Source organism: Drosophila subobscura, chromosome O (genome assembly GCF_008121235.1).
Source record: "Drosophila subobscura isolate 14011-0131.10 chromosome O, UCBerk_Dsub_1.0, whole genome shotgun sequence".
NCBI lineage: Eukaryota > Metazoa > Arthropoda > Insecta > Diptera > Drosophilidae > Drosophila > Drosophila subobscura.
The window spans coordinates 12,846,151-12,869,280 of record NC_048533.1 but is presented as its reverse complement, the minus strand read 5'-3'; the positions used below and the strand labels follow the sequence as shown (position 1 = coordinate 12,869,280).

The 23,130-nt window shown below is 47.1% G+C and overlaps 5 protein-coding genes across 10 annotated transcripts; 1 reads left to right on the top strand and 4 right to left on the bottom strand.

Annotated features, from left to right (window-relative positions):
- Positions 1 to 1,379: 1,379 nt before the first annotated feature.
- On the bottom strand, positions 1,380 to 16,145 carry LOC117897929 (neurexin-1). 5 transcript variants are annotated; one of them, XM_034807014.1, is made up of 13 exons: positions 14,040 to 16,145; positions 13,475 to 13,948; positions 13,099 to 13,410; positions 12,914 to 13,030; positions 12,472 to 12,856; positions 12,032 to 12,402; positions 11,840 to 11,960; positions 7,522 to 7,669; positions 6,697 to 7,454; positions 6,287 to 6,637; positions 5,958 to 6,193; positions 4,131 to 4,497; positions 1,380 to 2,384 (listed from the first exon to the last, which is right to left on the bottom strand). In XM_034807014.1, exons 1-13 carry the CDS (start codon positions 14,997 to 14,999, stop codon positions 1,384 to 1,386), a joined length of 5,601 nt encoding a protein of 1,866 aa, XP_034662905.1. In that variant the 5' UTR covers positions 15,000 to 16,145; the 3' UTR covers positions 1,380 to 1,383. The 5 variants fall into 5 exon arrangements, with proteins under 5 accessions (XP_034662905.1, XP_034662906.1, XP_034662908.1 ...); XM_034807015.1 differs by having other exon boundaries at positions 4,131 to 4,476; XM_034807017.1 differs by having other exon boundaries at positions 4,131 to 4,476; positions 6,003 to 6,193.
- A 1,089-nt stretch (positions 16,146 to 17,234) lies between these two features.
- LOC117896367 (valacyclovir hydrolase) lies at positions 17,235 to 18,265 on the top strand. Its single transcript, XM_034804643.1, has one exon. It carries the CDS (start codon positions 17,435 to 17,437, stop codon positions 18,257 to 18,259), a length of 825 nt encoding a protein of 274 aa, XP_034660534.1. The 5' UTR covers positions 17,235 to 17,434; the 3' UTR covers positions 18,260 to 18,265.
- A 221-nt stretch (positions 18,266 to 18,486) lies between these two features.
- Positions 18,487 to 19,220, bottom strand: LOC117896370 (protein D3). Its single transcript, XM_034804645.1, has 2 exons — positions 18,771 to 19,220; positions 18,487 to 18,700 (listed from the first exon to the last, which is right to left on the bottom strand). Exons 1-2 carry the CDS (start codon positions 19,163 to 19,165, stop codon positions 18,565 to 18,567), a joined length of 531 nt encoding a protein of 176 aa, XP_034660536.1. The 5' UTR covers positions 19,166 to 19,220; the 3' UTR covers positions 18,487 to 18,564.
- A 60-nt stretch (positions 19,221 to 19,280) lies between these two features.
- Positions 19,281 to 20,298, bottom strand: LOC117896369 (protein D3). Its single transcript, XM_034804644.1, has 2 exons — positions 19,606 to 20,298; positions 19,281 to 19,553 (listed from the first exon to the last, which is right to left on the bottom strand). Exons 1-2 carry the CDS (start codon positions 20,004 to 20,006, stop codon positions 19,415 to 19,417), a joined length of 540 nt encoding a protein of 179 aa, XP_034660535.1. The 5' UTR covers positions 20,007 to 20,298; the 3' UTR covers positions 19,281 to 19,414.
- Positions 20,299 to 21,210: 912 nt separating this feature from the next.
- LOC117896366 (AP-2 complex subunit mu) lies at positions 21,211 to 23,124 on the bottom strand. Of its 2 annotated transcripts, XR_004649026.1 has the most exons (4): positions 22,819 to 23,124; positions 22,317 to 22,755; positions 21,482 to 22,260; positions 21,211 to 21,432 (listed from the first exon to the last, which is right to left on the bottom strand). XR_004649026.1 is itself a non-coding variant. In XM_034804642.1 (3 exons), the coding sequence occupies exons 1-3, from the start codon at positions 22,993 to 22,995 to the stop codon at positions 21,563 to 21,565; spliced, it is 1,314 nt and encodes a 437-aa protein (XP_034660533.1). In that variant the 5' UTR covers positions 22,996 to 23,124; the 3' UTR covers positions 21,211 to 21,562. The 2 variants fall into 2 exon arrangements, 1 of the variants encoding a protein (XP_034660533.1); XM_034804642.1 differs by having other exon boundaries at positions 21,211 to 22,260.
- Positions 23,125 to 23,130: the final 6 nt, after the last annotated feature.

Here is a 23,130-nt window from a genome sequence, read left to right as displayed (position 1 = left end):
AGACTCAAAGTCGCTGCACGCAAACGAAAAAGTCGCCTCACGCATACGTCCATACATACATACATACATATGTACATATGTAGTAGTGGTACATCAACCAAAATCGAGTGTCTCTACTGGGTGTATATATTCGTGTGTGTTTTTTGTGTACTCGTATTACGATTATTTTTAATACTAATCTCCATATCCAGCATTTTGTGAATCGATTTTGATTTCGATTCACCTTTTTGTTTGTATTTTTTTACTAATACTAATCTCCATATTTGCATTCTCAGCATTTTGTTAATCGATTTCGGTCTCGAATTCGATTCACATTTACAATTTAACTAATTAAAGCCGGTTTCAATTCAACAAACAATCTGTAGCTTAAATTCTTGCATTCATCGTTATCATTATTGTAAGCATATTCCCCCCTCATCCATTCCGAACCAACCTTGGAGGGGAGGAACACACTCACAGCACCACATTTTGTAACTTTACACGCTGCGCCTAGGCAAAGGAAAAGTAACCCATACAGAACCTCATTATTTAATCCATTTATATTTATGTACTCTATACGTAAGGATGTATTGTATATAAATATATATATTTGTAATTAGTTTTACATATGTATATTGAATTTCTTCTAAATTGTTTTAGTGGCTTTTCTAGTAGATTTGTTGCAGTTGCAGTTGCAGAATTGTTTGCTTGACACGTTTCGTAGCGTACTTTGTGGCGAAATATTTTACACAATTACTTGATTGGCTAGTGGCATAATTTATCATAACGTAGTGATATATATAATATATATTTATATATGTAGTATATATATATAGTGTAGTAAATATGCTTATGCGCTGGCTGATGGTTGTGTGGATCTGTGTGGCTCTGTAGATCTCTTTTTAGCAAGTCTTGAGTTTGAAGCTATAATTTCTTAGGCATAATTTAAAGTTGACTTCGATCTGATCTGCCGCTGATAGATAGATGCTTCTAAAGTGTTTATATATCTGCTTGCTAACATTATTAGTATTGTTATTATTATTATTATTGCCAACAAACCGACAAAACCCCACCCGAATCGCGCGTGGCGCTTCTCTTATTATCCTTCCATTCATTTTGTACACTCCCGTCACACGTCCACGCTCCTTCGTTCCTCTGACTGAGTCTGCATTTAATTAACGTTATGAGGCTGCTAAATAAATATATATATTTATATTTATATATGTGTGTATATATATAGGTATATGTTGGTTGGTTGTATGCATCTATGGGTACACATGTGGTATTATTTTCTTAGGGGGGGACTTTCACTTTCGGCTCGCTTTGCACTACTTGCATTTTATTGCTAATTTGACGATAATTCCTCGCTCCTTTCTTTCCTGCTTTCCTGTTTCCTGTAGTACCTTACACATACCACTCCTTGACGTCCTTGGAGTCACGCTTCTTGGCCTTGGGCTGTACGAGACCCGCCATCTGGGGCCTGCCATCGCTGCCGTAGCCAAGGGATCCGCTGCCGCTGGACATCATGCCGCCACCACCGCCTCCATTACCATTGCCATTGTGTCCATTGTGCACCTGCTGCTGGCTATGGAGCTGCTGTTGGCCCACGGCACCGGCCTGATGGTGCTGCCGCTGCTGGTGGTAGGAGCCATTGGTGCTGGTGTTGCCCAGCAGCGCGGCGTTCGGGTTGTGCGAGCCGTAGGCGGCCGCCTTCTCGCTCTCCGTCTTGTAGCCGCGATCCCCGTTCGACTTGAGCCACAGCACCAGGAGAATGACCAGCACGACGGCTATGAGTATGCCAGCCACAATGCCGATGATCATGGCCGTGCGCTCCTCCTCGATCGAGTTGATGCGACCGCCCTTGGCCTTGGGCCGGTAGTTGTTCACATTCGTATTGTACGTATTGCCGCCATATGGGCCGTACGGAGGCGGGTCCTGCGGTGGCAATGGTGGCGGAAGCGGTGGCAACGGATGATGCTCCTCCGGCAGCTGCATGCGATCGTGATCGTTCCTGCCAGCACCACCCATGCCACCGCCGGCAATGTAGATATCGAAGGGCGTTGTCTCCCGCTCCGTGACGGTGCTCCTGATCTCCGGTGGTGGCGTCGCCTGTGTCGTCGTTGTCGTTGTGGTGGTGATGGCTGTGCTGGTGCTGCTGCTCGTGCTGCTGCTTGTGGCACGTTGCGTCGAGGAGGTGGATCCCACGCTGCTGGTGGTGCTCGTCTGGCTCGGTGGACTACTGCTGCTTCCCCCGCTGCTGCTGCTACTGCTGCTGCTTCCGCCGCTCGATTGTGTGGTGATGTAGGTGGGCGTGCTGCCGCTGCTGGAGCCGTGCTGCAGCTGCTGCTCCGTGGTGACATCGCTGCGTCCCGTGGTGGTGGCCGTAACCATCTCATTGTTGGACTCTGCAAGTGGTTAGGCAGTCGTTTGTGAGTTAAGTGTTCGATTGTGTCTGGCATTTGGTTCTGGTGCCAAGTGGTGCAGTGTTTTGTGGGTGCATTGAAAGTATTTGATCTGCCTGTGGCCCGCCCAAAATAAGTATTGGAACAACCCCCGGATATGCTTTGCTTTTTCATAGTTTATTCAACACAGATAGAGAGGATAGAGATTTAGATATTCGTTGAGAGAGATATGCGCTGGTGTGTGGCTTTAAGGCTTTTGGTTTGTATTTAAACTCTGACTTTGCTTAACTCTTGATATCCTGATATATAGACGCGTACTGCTGATATGTACAAATTGGAATACGAATTCGAATAACTAGAGAATAACTATGCCATCAAAGAGGAGTCAAATAAATATGTAGAGATGGTGGGGGGAGGCATACGTAATACGTAATACGGAATAGAATAGATTGATTAACACAAAAATTAACACACACGCTGCTCCTTTATCGCTACTATATACAAGACATATAGTACACATTTGCTAGCACCTTTCTTCATCCTAACGCTTCACACTTAACCCTTAACTTTACCGATGAGAACACGAACCCCTCGCAATGCTTGCGTGCATAAACGCTTTGTGATCGGTGATCGGTGATCGGTGTGGTTGTTGTACTGGTTGGTTGGTTGTTGTTGTTCTGGTTGTTCTGGTTGTTGTTGTTGTTGTTGTTGTTGTAGTTGCATTTTGTTGTTCTTGTTTGTTGTTAGTTGTTGTTGGTGGTTTAGCTCTCGTAATGCTAGAGTTAGTTATACATTTAGACAAACAATGGTCTAGTTGGAAGCTTATAGCCTAAGTGCATTCTGTATTGGTTGTAATTTCTTTTGTTGCATTTGGTTTATGGAAATTTACAGAGTATCCATGGCGCAATCACAGTCAGAAATATGAAGACGATTTCACATTCTGAAAGAGACACATAAGGCGTACTCATTGTCAGTTCAAATTAGAAGGCAACAATCATCAACAACTTGATGATGATGATGGAGCGAGAGAGAGAGGCGAGGCGAGGCGACGATTGTTGAGAATTTAACTGATCTGAAGATGACACGAGGGAGAGCGAGCGAGCGAGCGAACGATCTGATCTGAATTGGAGTTGGATTGGTTCTTTGATTTGCTGATTGTTGGTTGTTGATTGTTGATTGTTGGTTGTTGGTTGGGTTGATGCATTGCGAGAGGTGCGAGGCGATATAGTTACATTTGTCTCAGAGCTGTTCTATGTGTTTGGGTGGGTTGGTTGGTGTAAGCGTTCAAGCATTGGTGTTGGCATTGCATACTTCAAGGCGCGCACACACCTAACCTAACTTCTGCCATTGCCTTTGGCGCCGACTGTACTTATTGAACGGCAACATTGAACGATAACAATAACGACAGCGATTAAGATTAAAATTAAAAGCAAAGCGTCTCTAGCTAATCGATTATAGGAGTGTAAGTTAACTTGGAACACAACAGAACCCACAGCGTCATGTCATGTCATTTAACGTTCTCTATTTACATACATACATGGATCTCTATAATTACATAATTTGTACATATATCTGCATATATCGTAAATTTGATTCAAGAGTTTTTTGCTAGCTAATGTCTGGGATGATGTGTGTGTGTGTGTGTGTGTAGAGCTGTGTGTGTGTATCTGTGATCGATCCAAATGCCAATGACATAATGACACCATCAAAACCACAACGGGTCAACGGCCCACGGCCCCGACTACTCACCTGCGCCCCTGGCCGTGCTGGTCGACGTGAACTGTTCCGTGGTCTCGCCATAGTCCCCAGAGCCGTGCACGCAGTCCTCGTCATCGCAGGCCCGTTCCGTGCCATTGTTGTTGCCGCTGCCGCCACTGCCACTCCCATTACCATTGTTGCCGCTGCTCGCATTGCCGCCCTGCTGGGAGGTGGTTGTCTGCTTGGTGGGTGGCACATACACGGGTGTGATGAGGTCATCGCCGCTGCCCGACTCGAACGGTGGCGTGCACTCGTCCTCGTCATCGCCGCGACACCCGGACCCAGCTCCGGAGAATATCAGATCGTCAATGGTGCCCGGATAGCCGCTGGCCGGCGTCTGTCGAGTAGAGTTCAAAGTCTAATTTTACTTCAGTGATCTGGTGGCCAGGCTGCCAAGCGGTTATTGTATGAGGATTTGTTAATTCGATTAGTTAGTTTGGTTAGGTGCTGTACTTAAATACGTGTTTAATGTTAGTAATGAAACAGGTATAAGTATTATGTGTGTGTATGTGTATGAAGCCACTAAAGTTTGAGGTCTCTTTAAAAAGGGCAATAACCCTTGGCAATTTTGGGTAGGGATAACAGCCCAGAACCATAGACAATCAGTTTTCATTTAAAGTTAGAAGAATATTTTCACGCATATTTGGAGCTAGACAAAGTCTCCAATTATGCTTCAAATTGTTGAGAATGGGAGAGTGAAACTCCGATTTCATATAAAATACTCCCTAAAGGAGTAAATCCGTCTATGGTTAGCTTGTTTAGACTTTAGATGTTTAGTCGAAAGTCGAAGTAATTTGGTGCTCATCTATGCCTTAGTTCCCGAAAGACTCCCATGAAGGAGTTAATTTTCTTCCATTTTGGGCAGCGTATTATTTCATTACTTCGATTTATCTGCTGGCAATCCCTCAGTGACTTCATTGGTGTGCGAATTCAAGCTGCGTGAATGTTGTGAGTAGTATTCATAAATTGTTATACGAGTATATTTATGTTTAATGTGTGGAATGCTTTGCGTAGAGTCATGCAGCATTAGTGCGGTCGAGTTCTAGTGCGTAGTAAATGATGTATACATATTTGTATATACATATGTATCAGAACTGTATATACATATATAATGTGTGTTTATGTATTATATTCACAATTATTTGGTTAATGATAATTCGTAGGTGCTGGTGCAGCAAATTGTAACAAAACGAAGGAAACTAAAATCATGGCTGGGTTAGTGGAAAATCGCATAAATATTTTCATTTGATTTATCTTTTTGGTAGGTGCGTGAAAAGCGTTACAGAACTCAAGGCGACCCCCCGGGGGAAAGTGAAAATCATAAATTCAATTCAAATGCAGCATTTACACTAGGATTATAGTACATTGAGTTAGCTAATACTTTTGTTATGGTTTTAATCGGAGCGGTTAACGTTCCGTAATCATGAATGTCGAACCCGAATTTCCCGGATTTGATTGTGATGTGATGACTTTGACTTAAACTTTGGCTACTTCAATATACTTGATGATGAAGTGGCATTCGAATGGATAGAGGGTGCTTGGAAAGCTGTACAACATTCGATTGGGTTTTATTGTTTGGTGCAGATCAAATCATTGAATTTCAAATCGGGTTGGAAAATGGGGTTCCACAACTCATGATGCGGATTTGTACAATACAATTTTGGTTAGATTAAACTTTTTTTTTGGGGGTTTTTTAAAGAAAGATTTGTTTTTTTTTTATTTTGAATAAACTTTTGGTTTTTTGTTACGATGAGAAAAGTACTTGAAAAGTTGAAAGTTGAGAGGAATTCAAATAAAATTTCAAATAAATTCCCTAACCTGCTGCATTCTCTGCAGATCATTTCTATCTAATACTCCAGTTACCAATTGAACGTCTCCTCGTATGGTGATGTGTGGATCGCGCTCTACGGCCAAATCCAGGATGCGCAATTTGTTCACCGAGAGCCCGGCAATGACGCCAGCGAACGGCCGCTCGATGCGATTGCGGCCGTTGCGACTGAACTTGCCGCCAACCTGGACATTGGACATGGTATTGAAAACGGTCGAATGGTGGCCTGCAAAATCAATCAGAATCACAACGAAAATTGTATTAATGTGACTCCATCGGGGAAGCATTCGTAAGCGGGGTAACAGCCATCCACACTTACTCTGTGGAGTCAGGGCCTGCACATTGTAGTCGTCGAGCTGGAGGGTGGCATTGCCTCCCTTACGCTGGAACCGCACCACGTGGTAGGAGTTGTCGTTGACCTTGGTGCCAATCTCGCCCAGCGGCAGATCCACGCTGCCAATGTTGTACACCATGAAGATGTTGCCCTCGACTATCTCCAGCTCCATGTAGTCCTGTGTGGTGGCACTCTCGATGCGCAGCAGCACCGCATCCGGCTTGGTGGTTATGAAGCCCATGGCCACATTATCCTCCTCGGTGTCTGCCTGGGCGTTCTCGGGGTAGGTGTACTGCACCATGCCCTTGTTGTTGCCAAACTCATAAGCAATGGATTCTATGGGGAAATAACATTAAATAAATGGAATCAATAGGAATCCGTGGCATTGGTCTTACCATCGTAGCAAGTGGGTCCCGTGTAGGAGGTCATGTCGCATTCGCAGGCATAGGCATTCCATTGTTGCACGCAAACTCCCCGATTGGCGCAGGCGTTCTGGCTGCACTTGGTGGGTCCCTCGCAGCCGCTGACAACCAAAGAACTCGGCACCACCGCATCGCTGGTGAGCGAGGGCGAGGCATCACCCAGATCCAGCGAGGCCAGGCAGCCCTCGAACCCAGAACGGGAAGAGATGGAAGCGGGCAGCTTCGAGTACATGTCCTTGAAGACGCCACCAATGTACAGGATGCCAGCCAGCTCCAGATGCATATTATTGCCGGTCAGGGTGATAATCTCAAAGGAGTCGTCCACGGTCAGCGTGTGGGTCTTGGGTCCGGGCCGTCTAATGCTGACCTGATGCCAGCGGTTGTCGTTCATGTGGATGCGCGACTTGTCCCTCATGGTCACCGGGCCATCGCCCAGATCAAAGGTGTAGTGGATGTGGCCATTCACCAGCTCCACGGCCACGAAATCGCTGCGCCGACCTCCGTTAAAGACCAGCAACCCGTTCGGCTCCACCGTCTTGAAGCGGAAGTCAATGGAGATGCTGTTGTAGGCCTTGAGCATGGCCAGGCCCACGTAGGAGTGCTTGGAGCGGAAGGTGGCCGCGTGGTAGGGCTGTCCGGCTGGCGAGTTCACAAAGCGGGCTGTGAGCTTGAAGGTGGCGCTCGGAAGAGCCGACAGCTCCGGACCCAGACTCTTCACAATGTCCAAGTAGCTATGAAAATATGAGAATATTGTGTGAATCGTCAGAGAAAGAGCAGGAGGAGTAAGGCGACTCTCACCGCTGTCCGTTAAACACAAAGCCCTGCATTTGACCCACAAAGTTAGGCATGGTCGAGGTCATCTGGATCTCCTCCTCGGCATGGAAGAGACCGCCCAGATGGATGGAGCGTATCTCCATGGTGCTGTGTCGTCCCAGGATCGTTTCGGCTGCATAAAGAATATTTCCAAAAACAAGAAATGGATAAAACTCGTGGCCTCGCCATGGGGGTTGGTCAAGCCAGGCACGGCTTTGCGCTAAGGTTTATTGTTGACTAGGCAGAGTACCATTAACATTTTGGATATTGTATATATGGGGTTGGGGTATTGGGTATTGGATTTGAGGGTATTTTGGGTACTGGTAGATATGGATTATAGTTGGTGACAAGAAGCACATACGCATATATAGTCAAAGAGTATATGGAGTAGAGTATATATAAGTAGTATATAGAGTAGATATAGGTATGCGGTTTTTAGTAGACATTTATCTAAGTTTTTTGTTGGTTCAAAAGATTGTTTTTGTTTCAAGCATTTTGTAGTCTTCACTCGACAGTGGCTGAATGTATTTGGAATTTGAATTGAGTATTGATTGGTTGATATTTTTTTTTTTGAGTTGAGTTGAGTTGAGTTATTTCGAGTTATTTTGAGTTGCAGCTTGGTACATACTAAAGAAAGGTGCAGATTACAATACAGATATGTACTGGTACGGATAGTAGTTATAAGTAGTTATTGATTAAGACAAAACCAAAGGTAATTCTCGCCGCTTCAGCGCAAAACCAAAGGAAAGTACGAGTAGTATTAGTTAAAGTAAAGTAAAGAGTTTCGCTAAAGTTTGGTTAGTTATGCAAGTTTGGTGCGCTTTTTGGATTCATTTTTTTGTTGTTGGTTTCATTGGCATGGTACGAGTATACGACAGATACGGAGTATCTTTTTTTTTTTGAGTGTGTGAGATACATTTTCAATACGAGTACAGTGGCGGTGACATTTCAGTTAATTCATTTCATTTTTTCCATAAACTATCATCGGTGCATTGCTCAAAAAGTAAACTAAAGAAACAAATCAAGAAAGGGTTTTCGACTAACGCTAAAGACAATCATTTTGGGAAATTATAAGGATTGTTCGTAAATAATAATGATACCAAAATGAAGAGTAATTTTTGCTTGATTGGTTGAACGACATTGAAACTAAACATCGATTGGTTTCGTTAGTTGTCAATGTACGAATATGTACGAGTATGTTTGTTTGTATGTATTTGGGTTTTAATCCAGTAAATGTGTGTTAATCTGTGACCTAAAGAGTGTTTCAAGTATGTGTTTCTGTGTGTGTGTGTGTGTGCGGCGACTACGTCTAAGTTAATAACGGTGCATTAGCCTTAACGAGCGACCACATTGCGCATACGACGCGCTGGCCCGCTGAATGATTGACATCTTTACATGCAAATGACTGCAGCGACAGAGACAGAGCAATAGCAATAGCAAGAGAGAGAGAGAGAGAGAGAGAAAGAGACAGCTAGCGCTACAAAGAGAAAGACAGAGACAGGAGTCGGGTGGGTCAAAGTGAACAAGAAGTGAAGTGAGTTGTGTGGAAAGTAGTTGTAGAATTGGGACGCTTGGTACACTCGAATTTGCTGGGTGATTTGCTGGAGTGATACGAGGCGATGGGCGGTACGATGCGATATACGATACATACGATACGTAATATACGTTACACGGTATACATAGGTCGTGAGCTGGTCATGCGCTTAACTATTGTTCCTTTACAGTTATTAGTTTTGGCCTGTTATTATTGCTTTTTGCGGCTTATCGTTCAGAGGTGAGGTGCGGTGCTCACATGCAAAACGCTTCTTGTGTGTGGGTGTGTGTGTTTGGTGTGTGCCTGTGCTCTATAGAGTTTACTGTGTGCCTGTGTGTGCCTGTGCTCTGGTGTGCTAGAGGGTGAGATTGTGAGTGTCGGCAGTGTGTTGGCCAGGAGCGGACTCTGGCAAACAGGACATTGGATGCCGATTGCCATCGCCCCCTCGCCATAGCCCACCGATTCGGTATCGATACGGAACACACACCTGCGCAACGGAAAAAACTAATTTGTTACGTGGCACACGACTTGATTATTGTTGGCTTGCAATTGTATTGTTGGACTGATGTTGCGGATAGTTGAGTTTACTTAACACAAAGCTAATTACATATTAAGTGGTGCAAATTACGGCCCTGGGCGCTTCTAAACATTGTTTTGCCCTTTCTCGTCTCAATAAGTCCGCTCCCAAATTGCAACCGGCACAATATCGGTCGCTGTCTCTGCGGCTTTTCAATCGCTTTTTGCTCGTGGGCATGGCGTGACTTTCATCGAGCGATTCGGGCAAAAAAATGCTTACCCGCGTTCTTGCGTGTCGATTTTTTTTCTCTCGCCTAAAGTATGAAACAAAGAAACAATATTGCACATTGAAATCATTTACGTTGCTGGCTTTCTCCCGTCATTTTGGCTTGGTTCGCTTATGGTTTCATTTATTTGATTTTCTTCTCTGTGGTAGTGGAGTTTTTTTCTGTATTAGTCTCTCTTCATTTTTCAAGAAGGTCGTTTAGATCACGTTTGTGATTAGAAAATTGCATTTGCGTTTTTCATTTGCATTTGCATTTGACGTTGTATGGAATTTGATGTTGGAGTTGTTTCTCTGAGGTCTAATTTGCATAGACGACCGACCGAACGTCTGAAACAAACACTCTGAACATACCGCACGTGTGTGGTTTATGGTACAGCAATTATTTAAATGAATTTCCATTGTTTAGATTACGATAAAATATATGCCTGTAAAACTCTTGTCCATTCATATGTATGTATATTTACATGAAATTATAATATACAAAGTAATTTCAGCAAATTGTTCACTTGGAAAGGTTGAAAAAATCAATTATTTAGTTTCGAATTTGACAAAAAAGAAAACAAACAAAAAAGGGGAAACCCAAAAACAATTAAACATATAATTAAATGTAACCCAATTACCAAACGACATTTGTTTTATGTTTAATTAATATCACAAGGGACAAAATCATTTACAAGACAATCAATATAATCATATTTAGAACACTGAAGGCTATTTATTTAAGAGAGTCTCCTGTTCAGCGTTCTCCTCTTTGATCTTATTTATTCATTTCATTAGGAGTACGAGTGTTGCATATTCTTCGAATACGAATACGAATTCTAGTTTGAATTTGATTTTCTGTTGACTGTGTGGGAATTTGAATTGTAATTGGAATTGGCAATCTTAATTGGGGAAATCAACACAAAGTAAGTAATTAAGTATCGCAAATGAAAACACAACATCGAGATGTTTGAAAGAGGTTTGAGAGAAAACTTACAAAGAGCAAAAAAATGTAAAATGTATATTACGAATGAGTTAGTAGAAAATGTTTTATTTTGGGGCAGATCAACCGCCTTCGGTTCGGTTAGAAACTCATAATTGGTGGATAGAATGATGGATTGAATGTAGAGAGGAAGGACATGATTTAAACAAACTTTTCAGAGAGGCGTACAATGTGTGGAATGGTGTATGGTGGATGTGGATGTGGAGCCTTGGTGTCGTACGAGAGTATGATGTTCAAACTATGTAAATTGCAGATGCTTAACGATGTTCACAGAGCGATACAGAGCGAGATAGATACAGATATAGATAGATACGGATAGAGAGAGAGAGAGAGAGAGCTGTCTAGTTCAAATCGGTATCATCGGAAGTAGTTCGAGAAAATGTGTCATGAGAAATGAGTATCGAAGAAATGTTTTGATAGAGAAATAAACTTTACTATAAATACTTTTTCCTTTTTGTTTAATTAATTTCTTTTTTGGTCGTTTTTTAACTGCATTTTCTTTTGGCGTGTGTGCGTGTTTGTATGTGTTCTGTATGTGTGTGTGTGTGTATGTGTAGTAGTATTAGTTAACTGAAAAGCTCTCAAATGAAAAGTTTAAGTAGAACATAAAAGTGGATAACGCGCCGCTGACTGCACTTTCGTCGTTTTTCATTGATTTTGTTCTTTTTTGTTGTCTGCTTTTCTTTCACTTGATTTTCTTTTGGGGTTTTTCTTTTCTTTTCAACTGTCCTGAAGCACCTGCATACACACACACACCTTCCTGGAGGCTGGGTTGGATTTGAGTGGGGAAACTTTGAACTTGAACCTCGATGCTGTGGCTGTTTCTGTAGCTGTGGTGCGTGGAGCACTCGAACTGGAAAACTACTCGGATGGATATGCTTTGCTGAGGCGGAGACAGTCAGGACAGGAGAGTTGGTTTTGGTTGGTAAAAAAAACGACACGGCACGACACGTAGTAGGGCAATAGATGTGCTGTTGATACATACATAACATACCCCTGACGGGGGGAGCCCCGTCGACTTGCAGCCGCAGATTCGACGCCCGGCGCGAGAACCGGATGGTGTGCCAATTATTGTCATTGAGCACAGACTGGCCAGCCAGGAGATTCTGCAAGTTATCCATGTCAGAGACAGAGTCAGAATCAGGCTCGTTCTCTTTGGGGGGGACTCGGGACTCACCTTCTCCCTGTCACTTAGCCGCACGCTGGCACGAATTCGACCCGCCACAAGGGCAATCTCCAGGCGGTCCGGCGAGTTGGACTCGGCGCTGGTTAGCAGCAGCAGACCCGCCGGACGCGACGTCTTGAAGCGTATGACCAGCTCCTCGGTCTGCGTCTTCGTTCCCTGTCCATTGCCCAGCCAGATGGTCATGTGTTGGCTCCCGTTGAAGGCCACGGTGGCCAGCTCCCGGCCGCAGGTGGGTCCGCCGTACAGCGTGGACGAGCAGTCGCAGATGGGGCGGTTCCAGCCCTCGAGGCACGTGCCACCGTTGAGGCAGGGATTGCCGGTGCACACATTGCCCTGCACATGGCACGACGGCTTGACGGAGGCTGATCCAAGTGGGTTATCAGTGACACTCCATCATCTGGTGGCGGGCAAAGCGTGACTACACTACTTACCCGAATCCTGAACGCGTGCAAAGGCTGCTATATCGATTGCCTTGCCACTCAGCACCAGGTCACGCAAGCAGCCCACAAATCCTTGCCGCAGCGTGGCCGTCCAAATGGCCGCCGGCCAGGCCACACTATTGTATGCCGGCCCCACACCACCCAGGTACATGTGCCCGTCCAGCTCGAGAATGGTTCCGTCCCCTGGTGTGCGGAAATCGTTCCAGACCCCGTCCACGCTCACCTTGGCATCGCGTCCGTTCCGCCGGAGAATCAGGTCGTGCCAGTCCCCGTCGTCCACGCGGCGACGCGAGGCTCTGATCTTGGAGGCGCCCGAGCCAAGGTCCAGATGGATGTAGATGTGTCCGTTGAGCAGCTCGATGGCAATCAGCACGGGCTAAGGGTCAACTCAAAAATGAACTCAAGAAAATGAATGACAGAGAAATGAACTTACATTCTTGGCACGCGGCTGCTTGGAGCCAGTGGCCAGGACAATGATGCCATTGGGCTCCTTGGTGCGGAACTTGAAGCTGATGGAGCTCTGCTTGCCAGTCTCCCAAGGCGGCAGCACCTGAAGCATGCCCAACAGATGAGTTGGAGGATGAAAGAACTCCTGCCAAAGATGATTTTTCCACTTACCAAATGCGATTCACGGGTCGTAAAGGTCACTGGGTCCTGGGGATCGCCACTGGGACACTGATACTCCAGGTTGCCAGCCACCTGGATCAGCTTGGAGCCGCTCTTGGCCAGATCTATCAGATTGAGATTCAGCGTATCCGCCGAGAACTCCACCTTGCGCAGGCAGCCCACAAAGTTGTTGTGCACACGGGCGCCCAGCAGGGCTCTGGGATTGACGGCTCCGCCCACATAGACCCGCGAGGAGGAGAGCATCGTAAACTTGCCAGCGATGTGCGAGTGATCCGTGTAGACATCATCCACGACAGTAACCAACTGGAGGACAAAGGATTCCCTTTATAGAGAGGCACTCCCAGCATACACTGGTGGAAATACGCACCCGACAGAAGCTGGTTATTGAGGAGATCTCCTGTATGCGACGGTGTACGGTCACCTTGTGCCACTGGTGGTCGTCGAAGCGCACCTTCGAGGGCTTAATGTGCATCTCCTGCTTGCCATTGGCCAGGCCCATGGTCAGCGAGACGCCGCCGTCGCGCAGGGCCAGATTCAGATAGTCGGTGCCGTGTCCCGTGTAGAAGAGCAGGCCGTTCGGCTGTCGTGTGCGAAAGTAGAAGGATATGGCATCCTGGGCACTCACAATGGGCTCGGCGCCCGTCTGGCCCAAGTCGTACGAGAGGAACTGTGTACCGCGGAACGTTGCTTCCGATGGCGCCTTCTCCTTCTCACAATACTGGCCATCGTACTCGAGGTTTCGACACTCGCAAATTGGACCGGAATCAGTGGATATGCAAATGCCGCCATGCTGGCAGGGATCATTACGTTCGCAGGCATCCGTTGTATTGCCGCGAACACCCTGAACACACACACAAGGAGGGTAAAGGTTTATCCAACTCCCAATGGGGCATATCTTATAGCTAAAAGTATTATCTAAAAGTATGACTCACCCTCAGAGGCCTTTCACGTGCTGGCAGCTCGCCATGATCACAGGGCACATCGCCGCACTTGATGTCACGCGGCTGCTTGATCTCTTGACGCCTGGTGGAGCCTCCCGGCTGATCGGCATAGACCAGATTGCGGATGGCGCCGCGGAAACGCGGCTCGAAGATAACACTGGGCAGTGCCAGCAGCGCCAGCTTGCTGCTGTACCAGTTGGGCATGCCACCCACATAGACGTCCGAGTTGCTGGCAAACTTTCCGAACTGGAACTCCTTGCCCTTGGTGGAGCGCTGCTGCGAGACGCCGTCGACAATCAGCGAGGTCTGGTCGTCGTTGCGCAGCACCTGGACCTTGTGCCAGTGCCCGTCGTGGAGCTCGCGGCCCACGGTGATGATCTGGGCACCGCCGCCAAGGTTGTAGCGCAGGCGGAGCGCTCCCTCGACAAGTTTCAGCTCGAAGAAGTCATAAGTGCCGCCATCATCGGTGTAGAGGACCAGGCCATTGGGCTGCTCCGTCTTGAACTCCAGCTCGAGGGTGCCGTTCAGGCCGGTGTACCACTTTCTGAAGGTGTAGAACGAGCTCTGCGAACCGTCCAGCTGGAAGCCAGCGCTGATGGTCACAAAGCTGGCCGCTAGGCTCACCAGCAAGGCGGTGACAATCAGTACGCGGTAGGAGCGTCGATACTCCACGACCAGCGGGGCACAATGAGTCGGCAGGCTGCGCTCTGGCAGGGGGTCTCTTCGGCGGCGCCGTGCCTTGTTGAACAGCAAGTCAGCGCTGGGGCAGGAGGAGCTGTTTGCGGCTGGTGCCTCGAGTCGCGGACTGTGCAGCATCTCAGCTGCTTGATGCTGATCCTTGTCCATGGTGTGGTCGTTCTCAATGTGCCTGGTTGTCATTGGAGCGCGTGCATATTGGAGATGGGGCTGGGACTGGGACTGGGGCTGATATGTTGCACTTGGCGCCTTCATTCACACGCACACGCACACTGGTGCACACGCTGATATACGCACGTTGCGCGCGTAAAACGTAAAATGTCGCCTTGTGTGCTCTGCTCCGTTGCGTGTACGTATTCCAGTCCTTGAGCGGGAGCTTTTCGCGTGTCCTTGTATGGGTGTCGTGTTCTGTGCTGTCGTGTTCACAATATTACTACACTCTGGAATTTTATCCGCGCTTCCAACTTTCATTGAAAGAGCGAGCGCGCGGCGCGAGAGAGTGAAAGCTCAGCGGTGCGAGGTTGGCTGCGGCTGTTATTCCTCTGCTTCTGTCACTGTTAAACTCTGACCACTGTTAGGCCAATGTTATCACGGATATTTATTTGTTAATTTCGACTGATTTCGTGATGCTTATTGCGGAACTCTTTGAGTTTTTGGCATTTTGTACACTTGATTTGCAAAATGTTTGGCAAATTGATTCCTAACGCGCACATTTCGCCGCCGTTGGCCGATTTTGTATCGTGTCACAGTACCGTTAGCAGCAGCAGCCCGATGGCTGACCGCGAATGGGGCTGATGGGGGTGGTTGTGGCTGCGGCTGTGGGGTTGCTGGTGGTGTTGGTGGTGGGGCCGAAAGCTCGCCGGATACCCCTGCCCTCCGATGCTGCTGGGGCGCCCACGAGCGTGTCAACGTACATGTACATACTAAAAATCGGAAAAAATTTTCACTGCATGTCGAGAGTTGTAGGCGAAAATTTTCCAATGTGCCAGCACAGCGAGCCTCTTTTTCACTGACCCAAACGGCCGACCAGCTCTCGATTAAACACAGGCACAGAAATTAATTATTTATAAGTATTGATTGGGGGGACTATTGATTTGATTCGGGGGTACGGATTTCCGAGTCACTCTGATTTTATCTTACACAATTTTACCAATTGGTGGTGTTTATTTCTTTAACTTTTGCACTTTTGCCACCAGAGTTTTACTCTTTCTATTTATGTAACTCCCTTTTGTATTCCCTATTTGATGGCTACGCGTTGCCGTTTGAATTTTCTGCAGATTTTTTGGTTCAACTGTGTGGGGTACAAAAATTTTGTGTGTCGAAATTTGTTCCGCAGCGCCTTCCGCTGCTCTTGGTTTTGATATCGATCCGCACTGCATCCACGACAAGACTGAACTGCAATTTCAAACTTAATTTCTTCGCACTGTTTCCAATGGATAACGAAAGCTTCGCCAGCTTATTCACAAAAAGCCTTGGGTTCGGTCTAACCGACTCACTTTTTGCGGTTCAGTGTTCCTCCAAATTTGAAGTTCTGTCCCACTTTTGCTTAATTCAAGCGCAAAATTGTTCAAGTTTCCTATTTATGGTTGAGTTATTTATTAATTTAACTAAATGGCAGCTGTACAGTAGTAGTACCCAAAATGTATGCTAAGAAAAGGACCTCAGTGCTGGAGTGTAGCGCATGGGAATGCCAAAAATTAAAAGCTCGCTTACTTCGCACGAGGCATGCATATGCGTACTACTAACACACAAACATCCACAGTCACACACACACACACGCAGTCACACAGATACACACACCCATACGGCCCACTCACACATGCGTAATACGCAGGTTCATAACCTGCACCACTCAAAGCGTATTAGAAGGGACACGGACACATATATACACGAGGGCTCCGTTTGTGTGTTCTTTCATATGCATTGTGTGTATGTACATATGTATGTATGTACATGTGTAACACCCCCACACAAGACACCCACACATGAAGGCGACCCGTGTAAATGCCTTGACATTTACTACGCAACTTCGACAAGTCGGTGTCAAATTCGATTTGCATTTTCCATGGAAATCGTAGCGCGTCCTGTCTCGTCCTCCGCTCTGTCTGTGTGGGCGGCAGTTAGGGTAAACGAGTGTACAATTGCAAGGCCAACACTACCATAAATTCACGTCACTCGAGATTATTAACTTGGGGACGCGACAAGCAACATCACGCACTAAACATTACACCAGGGACAGAACATCACGCACTGCCATGCATTTAGTTTTTAATAATTTTGTCAAACACGCTCCCGAACGGACAGGAGGAGAGCTGCGAATGCCAACACGTGCTGTCCATTGTCCTTCGCTGCTGTGACGTTCGAAACGAAGCGAACGCTCTCCGGCAGAATGGGCAAAGCTTTTGACTTGCGCGCCAACACAGAGTTGCCACGCGCACGCAGAGTTGTGCGCCCAGCTGTTTCCAGCGATCGATTGGCACTTATCGGCCATTGCACTTCCAGCTGGCTCTTATCAGAAATTACAAATCAAAAGTCAAATACAACTTCCCAGCGCTCTCCAAGCAGCTAAGGATTTGCACAAGACAAGAAAATCAAATCTCAATACATTGGAGTGCACTCCAAACAAGCGAAACGACTAGCGACTAGTTTGTTGCCATACTGGAGAGTCACGTCCGCTGCCCCGTTGCATAATGCTGAGCCGACTGGGCCGACTGGCACCCCGTCTCTCTCGTGCCGCTCACACGGAGCGCAAAGTGAATGTCCAAGGCATTGATTTGCATATCGTGGAGTGTGGCAGCGGTCCCCGAAGTCTGCTGCTGATGCCCGGTGCCCTGGGCTCGGCCTGGACAGACTTTAAGCCTCAGATTGAGCAGCTGCCAAAGCTTCTGCCGGAGCACACGATCATCGCCTGGGATCCACCCGGCTATGGGAAGTCTGTGCCGCCTCAGCGCAGTTTTGGGCTGGAGTTCTTTCGGGAGGATGCCCAGGCAGCCGTGGACTTGATGCGGGCCCTGGACAGGCCAAAGTTCTCCATTCTCGGATGGAGTGATGGCGGTATCACGGCGCTGATTGTGGCCGGTCGTCATGCAGAGGCTGTCGAGAGACTTGCCATTTGGGGCGCTGGCGCCTACCTCAACGAGGAGGAAGTCAAGTCTCTGCGCAACATCCGGGATGTGGCCAAGTGGTCGCCACGCATGCGAGAGCCCATGGAGAAGGTGTATGGCGTAGAGCGTTTCGCTCAACTGTGGGCCGAGTGGGTGGATGCCGCCTGTTCCTTCTACGAACAAAGAGACGGCGACTTCTGTCGCTCCGAAGTGGAGCAGGTGAAGGCTCCCACATTTATACTGCACGGCAAGAAGGATCCCATGATTGCAGCTGAGCATGTACCCTGGCTAAAGGAGCGTCTGCCTCAGGCGGAGTACTATGAGTTCCCCGAGGGCAAACACAACATTCATCTGCGCTACGCGGAGGAATTCAACGAACTTGTGGCGGAGTTCTTCAACAAAAAGTCTTGAAATGACAATCGAATGTTATTTTCTGCTATGAATCATGGGGCAAAGGAAAAACCAACCAAGTAATTGATAAATATTTCATTTCTATTAACTAATAAACAAAGTGTCATGAAAGGGAAAGTTCCAGTTGTGTGCATGAATATATGAGACTTTTCAGAGTCTTTGCTTAGCTGGAGAGCAGCCACGACTGATTTGGAGACCCTCCCTGCCCGCAGTCAACAAAAAAAGGGTAAGAGTTTATGCTTTACATTAAATACGTTACAATATTTATTATTTCACAGAATGCTGGACTTGGTTGGTGGCTTAGTTTACTTGACCTGAGCAATGAGGGTTTGCACGTAGTCATCGTACTTGGCCTGGAAGAAGTTGCCGGCAACGGGAGCACCAAAGTTGTACTTGGTGATGTAGTCACGGACCTTGACACTGACGCGGCCCTCGCGAGTTCTGCATGAATCAAGGAAGAGGAAAAGACAATCAAATGGATGTTCCAGCGATCACCGAAGAGTGTACTCACGTCTTGTTGATGAACTTGTCGGACACGATCTTCTCGTTCTGCTTGAACACAAAGAAGACGTAGCGGTGGATACCGGATCCCTCGCGGGGTCCAGCGCCAATGTACTCGGCGATGACCTGGCCCTGGGAGACATTGCTGCCGGGAATGTTGATCACGGCCCAGTGGAGAATTTCGCGGAACTTGGGATCCTCGCGGCTGGGTGCATCGGGATCAACCAGGAGCAGGGTGTACAGAGCGCCAGCTTCGGCGTCATAGACGACGGTGGGCTCATCCTTCACCTGTGTGGGAGTCAGCTCCTTGCCCACATCCACCTGAGCCCCGGAGGGATAGGTGATGGTAGCCTTTGCCTTGGGCTTGACGTCGATGATGTCTGGAATTATGCCGGCGGTGTCCATGTTAGCTGATTGGATGTGTTCGGTCTGGCGTGAAGACAGTGACTCTGGGGGATGTGGCCTAGCTGTGCGCCTTTTATCGCTCCGCTGCCAAGAACCTGTAATCAGTTGCGTGCACTTTTCGCCTAATTCCCACCCATAGATAGCTCCACGTAGCGATAACCTGCGATAAGCGATTGGGTACAATTTATTCTGCCTGCACAGGGAATACACCACTTAGCATGATATTGGAAAAAAGCAAAAAAAGAACGACTAGCCGGTGAACGTTTTATTGCGAATGGGCACATAGTCATCGTACTGTGCTTGGAAATAGTTGGCCGCAATTGGACTTCCCAATTGGTGCTTGGATGCAAAGTCCCTGGCATTGAAGTTCAGGCGTCCCTTGCGACTGCTGCAAAGAGATAAAGATTAGGAATGATTTCTTTTGATCTGCGATCACTTACTTTTTGGGTGTACTCTCTGTCTCCTCAATCTTGCGGCTCTGACGGTAGAGCAGGAAAATGTATCGGTGTAGTCCAGTGTTCAGCGGCGGACCCGCGCCCATGTACTCCGCAAGAGCGTACCCAGCGCGTGGGTCGTCTCCCGGAATATTGACCACGGCCCAGTGCAGAATCTCGCGGTATGTGGGATCCGCGCGAGTAGGAGCATCTGGATCAACCATGAGCAGGGTAAGCAGGGTCTCGCGGCCCTCACCCTCGGGGCTTACCCAGGTCACATGCGGCTCATCCTTCACCTGAGTGGGGGTCAACTCGTTGCCCTGCTCCACAAAGTGACTTCCCGCATACATCACCTGGAGCGTGCCCTTGGGCACGCTATCCACAACATCGGGAACTATGTCTTCCATTAGAGTTACGTGTCCGTGCAACCCGCTAGCGAAATCACGGCAATGACGCTACCTCTTTTGCTTCTTATCGCTGATGACCAAGTCGGCTGTGCGATAAGTTGGAAAGCTTCCCTTGAGCTATCGCTGGGGAGAAGAGCGAGCCGGAAGCCTTTGACTAATTTAAAAATTTCCAGTCCAATTAATTAATATCGAGATGTTGAAAACTGTCAAGGTTCCTCCACGCAGATAGGATGGCAACAACTGAAACTTTTAGTTTAACCAAAATGAACTTTGCTCGTCGAGTATTTCAATAGCTTTTGATTGCGTGCAAACTGATTGGTCAGTACTCAAAACTGATTTGATTTCATGTCTGTGAAAAATTATGCAAAGGCCTGACAACGATAACAAAGCTCACTCCAATCTAATGTTTCTTTTTGGCATTTTTTAGTAACTTTTTATCACTGAACTGACTGTGTTGTTTACAACATTAAAAAGCGTGTCGCGAGTCTAAAATGAGTCATTAGATATGTGTGCATGTATGTAGACATGAGCTAGAGCTGTTGGGAGTACTTTTCTCTTTGTATTCTATTAGTGTTTCAATTAAGGGAAGCATTAAGGGTTTAGTCGTGGCTACTTTGCATCCCCGATACTCGTAGATTACGCTTCTGAGATGGGCTGTTCATCCCTTTCTATTTGCCATGAAAACTGTTCATATGTTTGAGCTTGCTCCTACAAAGACCAATGCTGCAATATTCATTTTTTCGTTCATAACCCATAGACTGGATTAGTTGCAATTTGGGAGACATTATTTTAAAGATATGCTTCATTCCCGACTCGGATAAAAGCAGATTGTACATTTGCATAGATATTTTAGTACATTTAGTGGCTAATCATGTTCCGAAGTGACAATAATTAATGGTTGATTAGATCCCGTAGATGTAGGCCAAACTATAACCTTCTTTGAAGTCTTATTCCAAGCACATTTGTTATATATTTGTATATCATGCTATTTATTAAACAATTCGAATATTATTAACACTTGAATATCAATATTTGTATAGCGCTGACAGAGAGAGAGATAGAGTTGGTCTACTAAATACATTTAGTTGCATCGTTCGCCTTTGTTCTTTGCACAATGAAGAAAGTGTAAATATATATAATTTCTGTATATATATAATACGGTTAATACAAATAATAATCAATAGTTGTGAAAACGTGAGCGTGAGATTTGAGTAGCGCCCCGCCGCGCATATAAAAACAACATAGTTTACAATTAAATAGTAATGGTAAATAATAGTACATAATAATGGTATGTGTATAGGGAGCACAGCACAGCACAGCTCGTCTCGCCCGCATAGCGGAGGCTGTGGCGGCAGTATACGATATTACGATATATGTATGGTGGTGGGGGGCGCCCACTACTTGGATGCCCGCCGTCTTGCTGGAACTAATTTTGGAATACATTAACTGCTTGTTCAATTTGATTGAGGAAATACCAATGAGGGACGATTATACGCTTTCCTTTCTCTTCATTTGATTTCAACTGTGATACTCTTGCTCCAGGATTGGTTGATTGTCTAGCATCTGGTCTCGTAGAGGCCGCTGCGCCCGATGTAGCGCACCCATTTGACCACGTCGTGGTCCGAGTAGTTTAGCTTCGGCTCGAACACCTTCAGATAGCGAACCTTGAAGCCGGATGGCGCGAAGGGCACCTCGAAATTCATGGAAATCGGTGGTCGGGTCCATTTCTTCTTGGTGTCGGTTTCGAGCAGCTCTATCTCGGCCGACAGCTGCGTCTCCTTCATGCCCGCCATGCGCTTGATCTTCCACACAATGGCGTTCTCGGAGGCCTTGTATTTGGCCTTGCCCTTGAGGCAGATCAACTGCACGCCCGATGTGTTCAGAGGCGTGGGTATTTTCACCTCAATCTTCTGGCCCAGCAACGAGGGCTTGAAGTTGGACTTGAGCACCACCTTCACCTCCATCTTGGTGCGTCCCACCTCCCGCACCAGCGGAATAACACGGAATGGCAACGAAATGTCTTTGGTGGTGCGATATCGCATCAGCTCAAATTCACCGTCCGGCGGGATAAAGCTGATGGAGTGCTCCGTCTCGAATTTGCTCAGCTTGACGCACTGATGGAATTGGCAATCGTCAATGACGACCACTGGCTTGCCAGATCGCGAGGTTTCCGCCTCGGTGTTGCCCGAGAGGCCTCGCCCCTTCGACTCCATTACGATCTTGTCGTTGATGCCAAACTTGCACTCGGGCATGCCTAAAGAGGGATTACAATGATAATGAGGCCTCCATTGCTAGTGTTCAAATCCTTACCCGACAAATAAGACTTCATCACTACTTTGCCAGCCACATGAGCAGACAGAACCTGGCCCTGGGGACTCATCAACAGATTGACATACTCAAGCACATCCAGGAATAGTTCGTTGCGTCGATATTTGATGCCCTCGCGGCGCCAGCCAATTTGTCCGGTCACCTGGGAGGTGATCTGCATCTGCTCCTCCTTGGTGGCCGACTTGATGCCCTGCTGCGTAATGAATGTCTTCAGAGTGCCCGAATCCGTATTCTGGGGATACCCAAAGTCCAGAATCTCGTCCAGCAACTCGTAGATGAGCACAAAGTTGTTCTTGATGTTCTCCTCGGAGATCTTGCCGAAGTACGATTGCATCACCTCGATGATCTTCAGCAAGAACTCGAACACCATTGCAGCGTTGACATTTTGTTTGGTGACCGCCGCCAGCCAAATGTTGGCACGCTGCAAGATTCATGTGAATGATTAGTAGTGTTGGTGCATCCGGTGGACGTGGCATGTGTATACCTTGATGTGGAAGAAGCTCGTCCTCGCAATATTGGTCACCGGCGATCGCACCTGCTGGCGGGCATGGATGACGTTGACCCTAAAGGCGTCCACGGCATTGCGTCCGATGTCATCGCGATAAACTCGCGAGATCAAAACCTCGCCCTTGTGGTTGTACACGAACAAACCACCAATCATTTTGTGCGCTGTTGCCTGCTGGGAAGTCTGGCCAGATAACCTGCGTGCTAAGTTTGCCCCAAAGGATTCAGGAGATGCAAGCGAAAATTTTTATCAGAAAATCAATTTCACTCCCCTTTTCAGTGTGACCGCGGA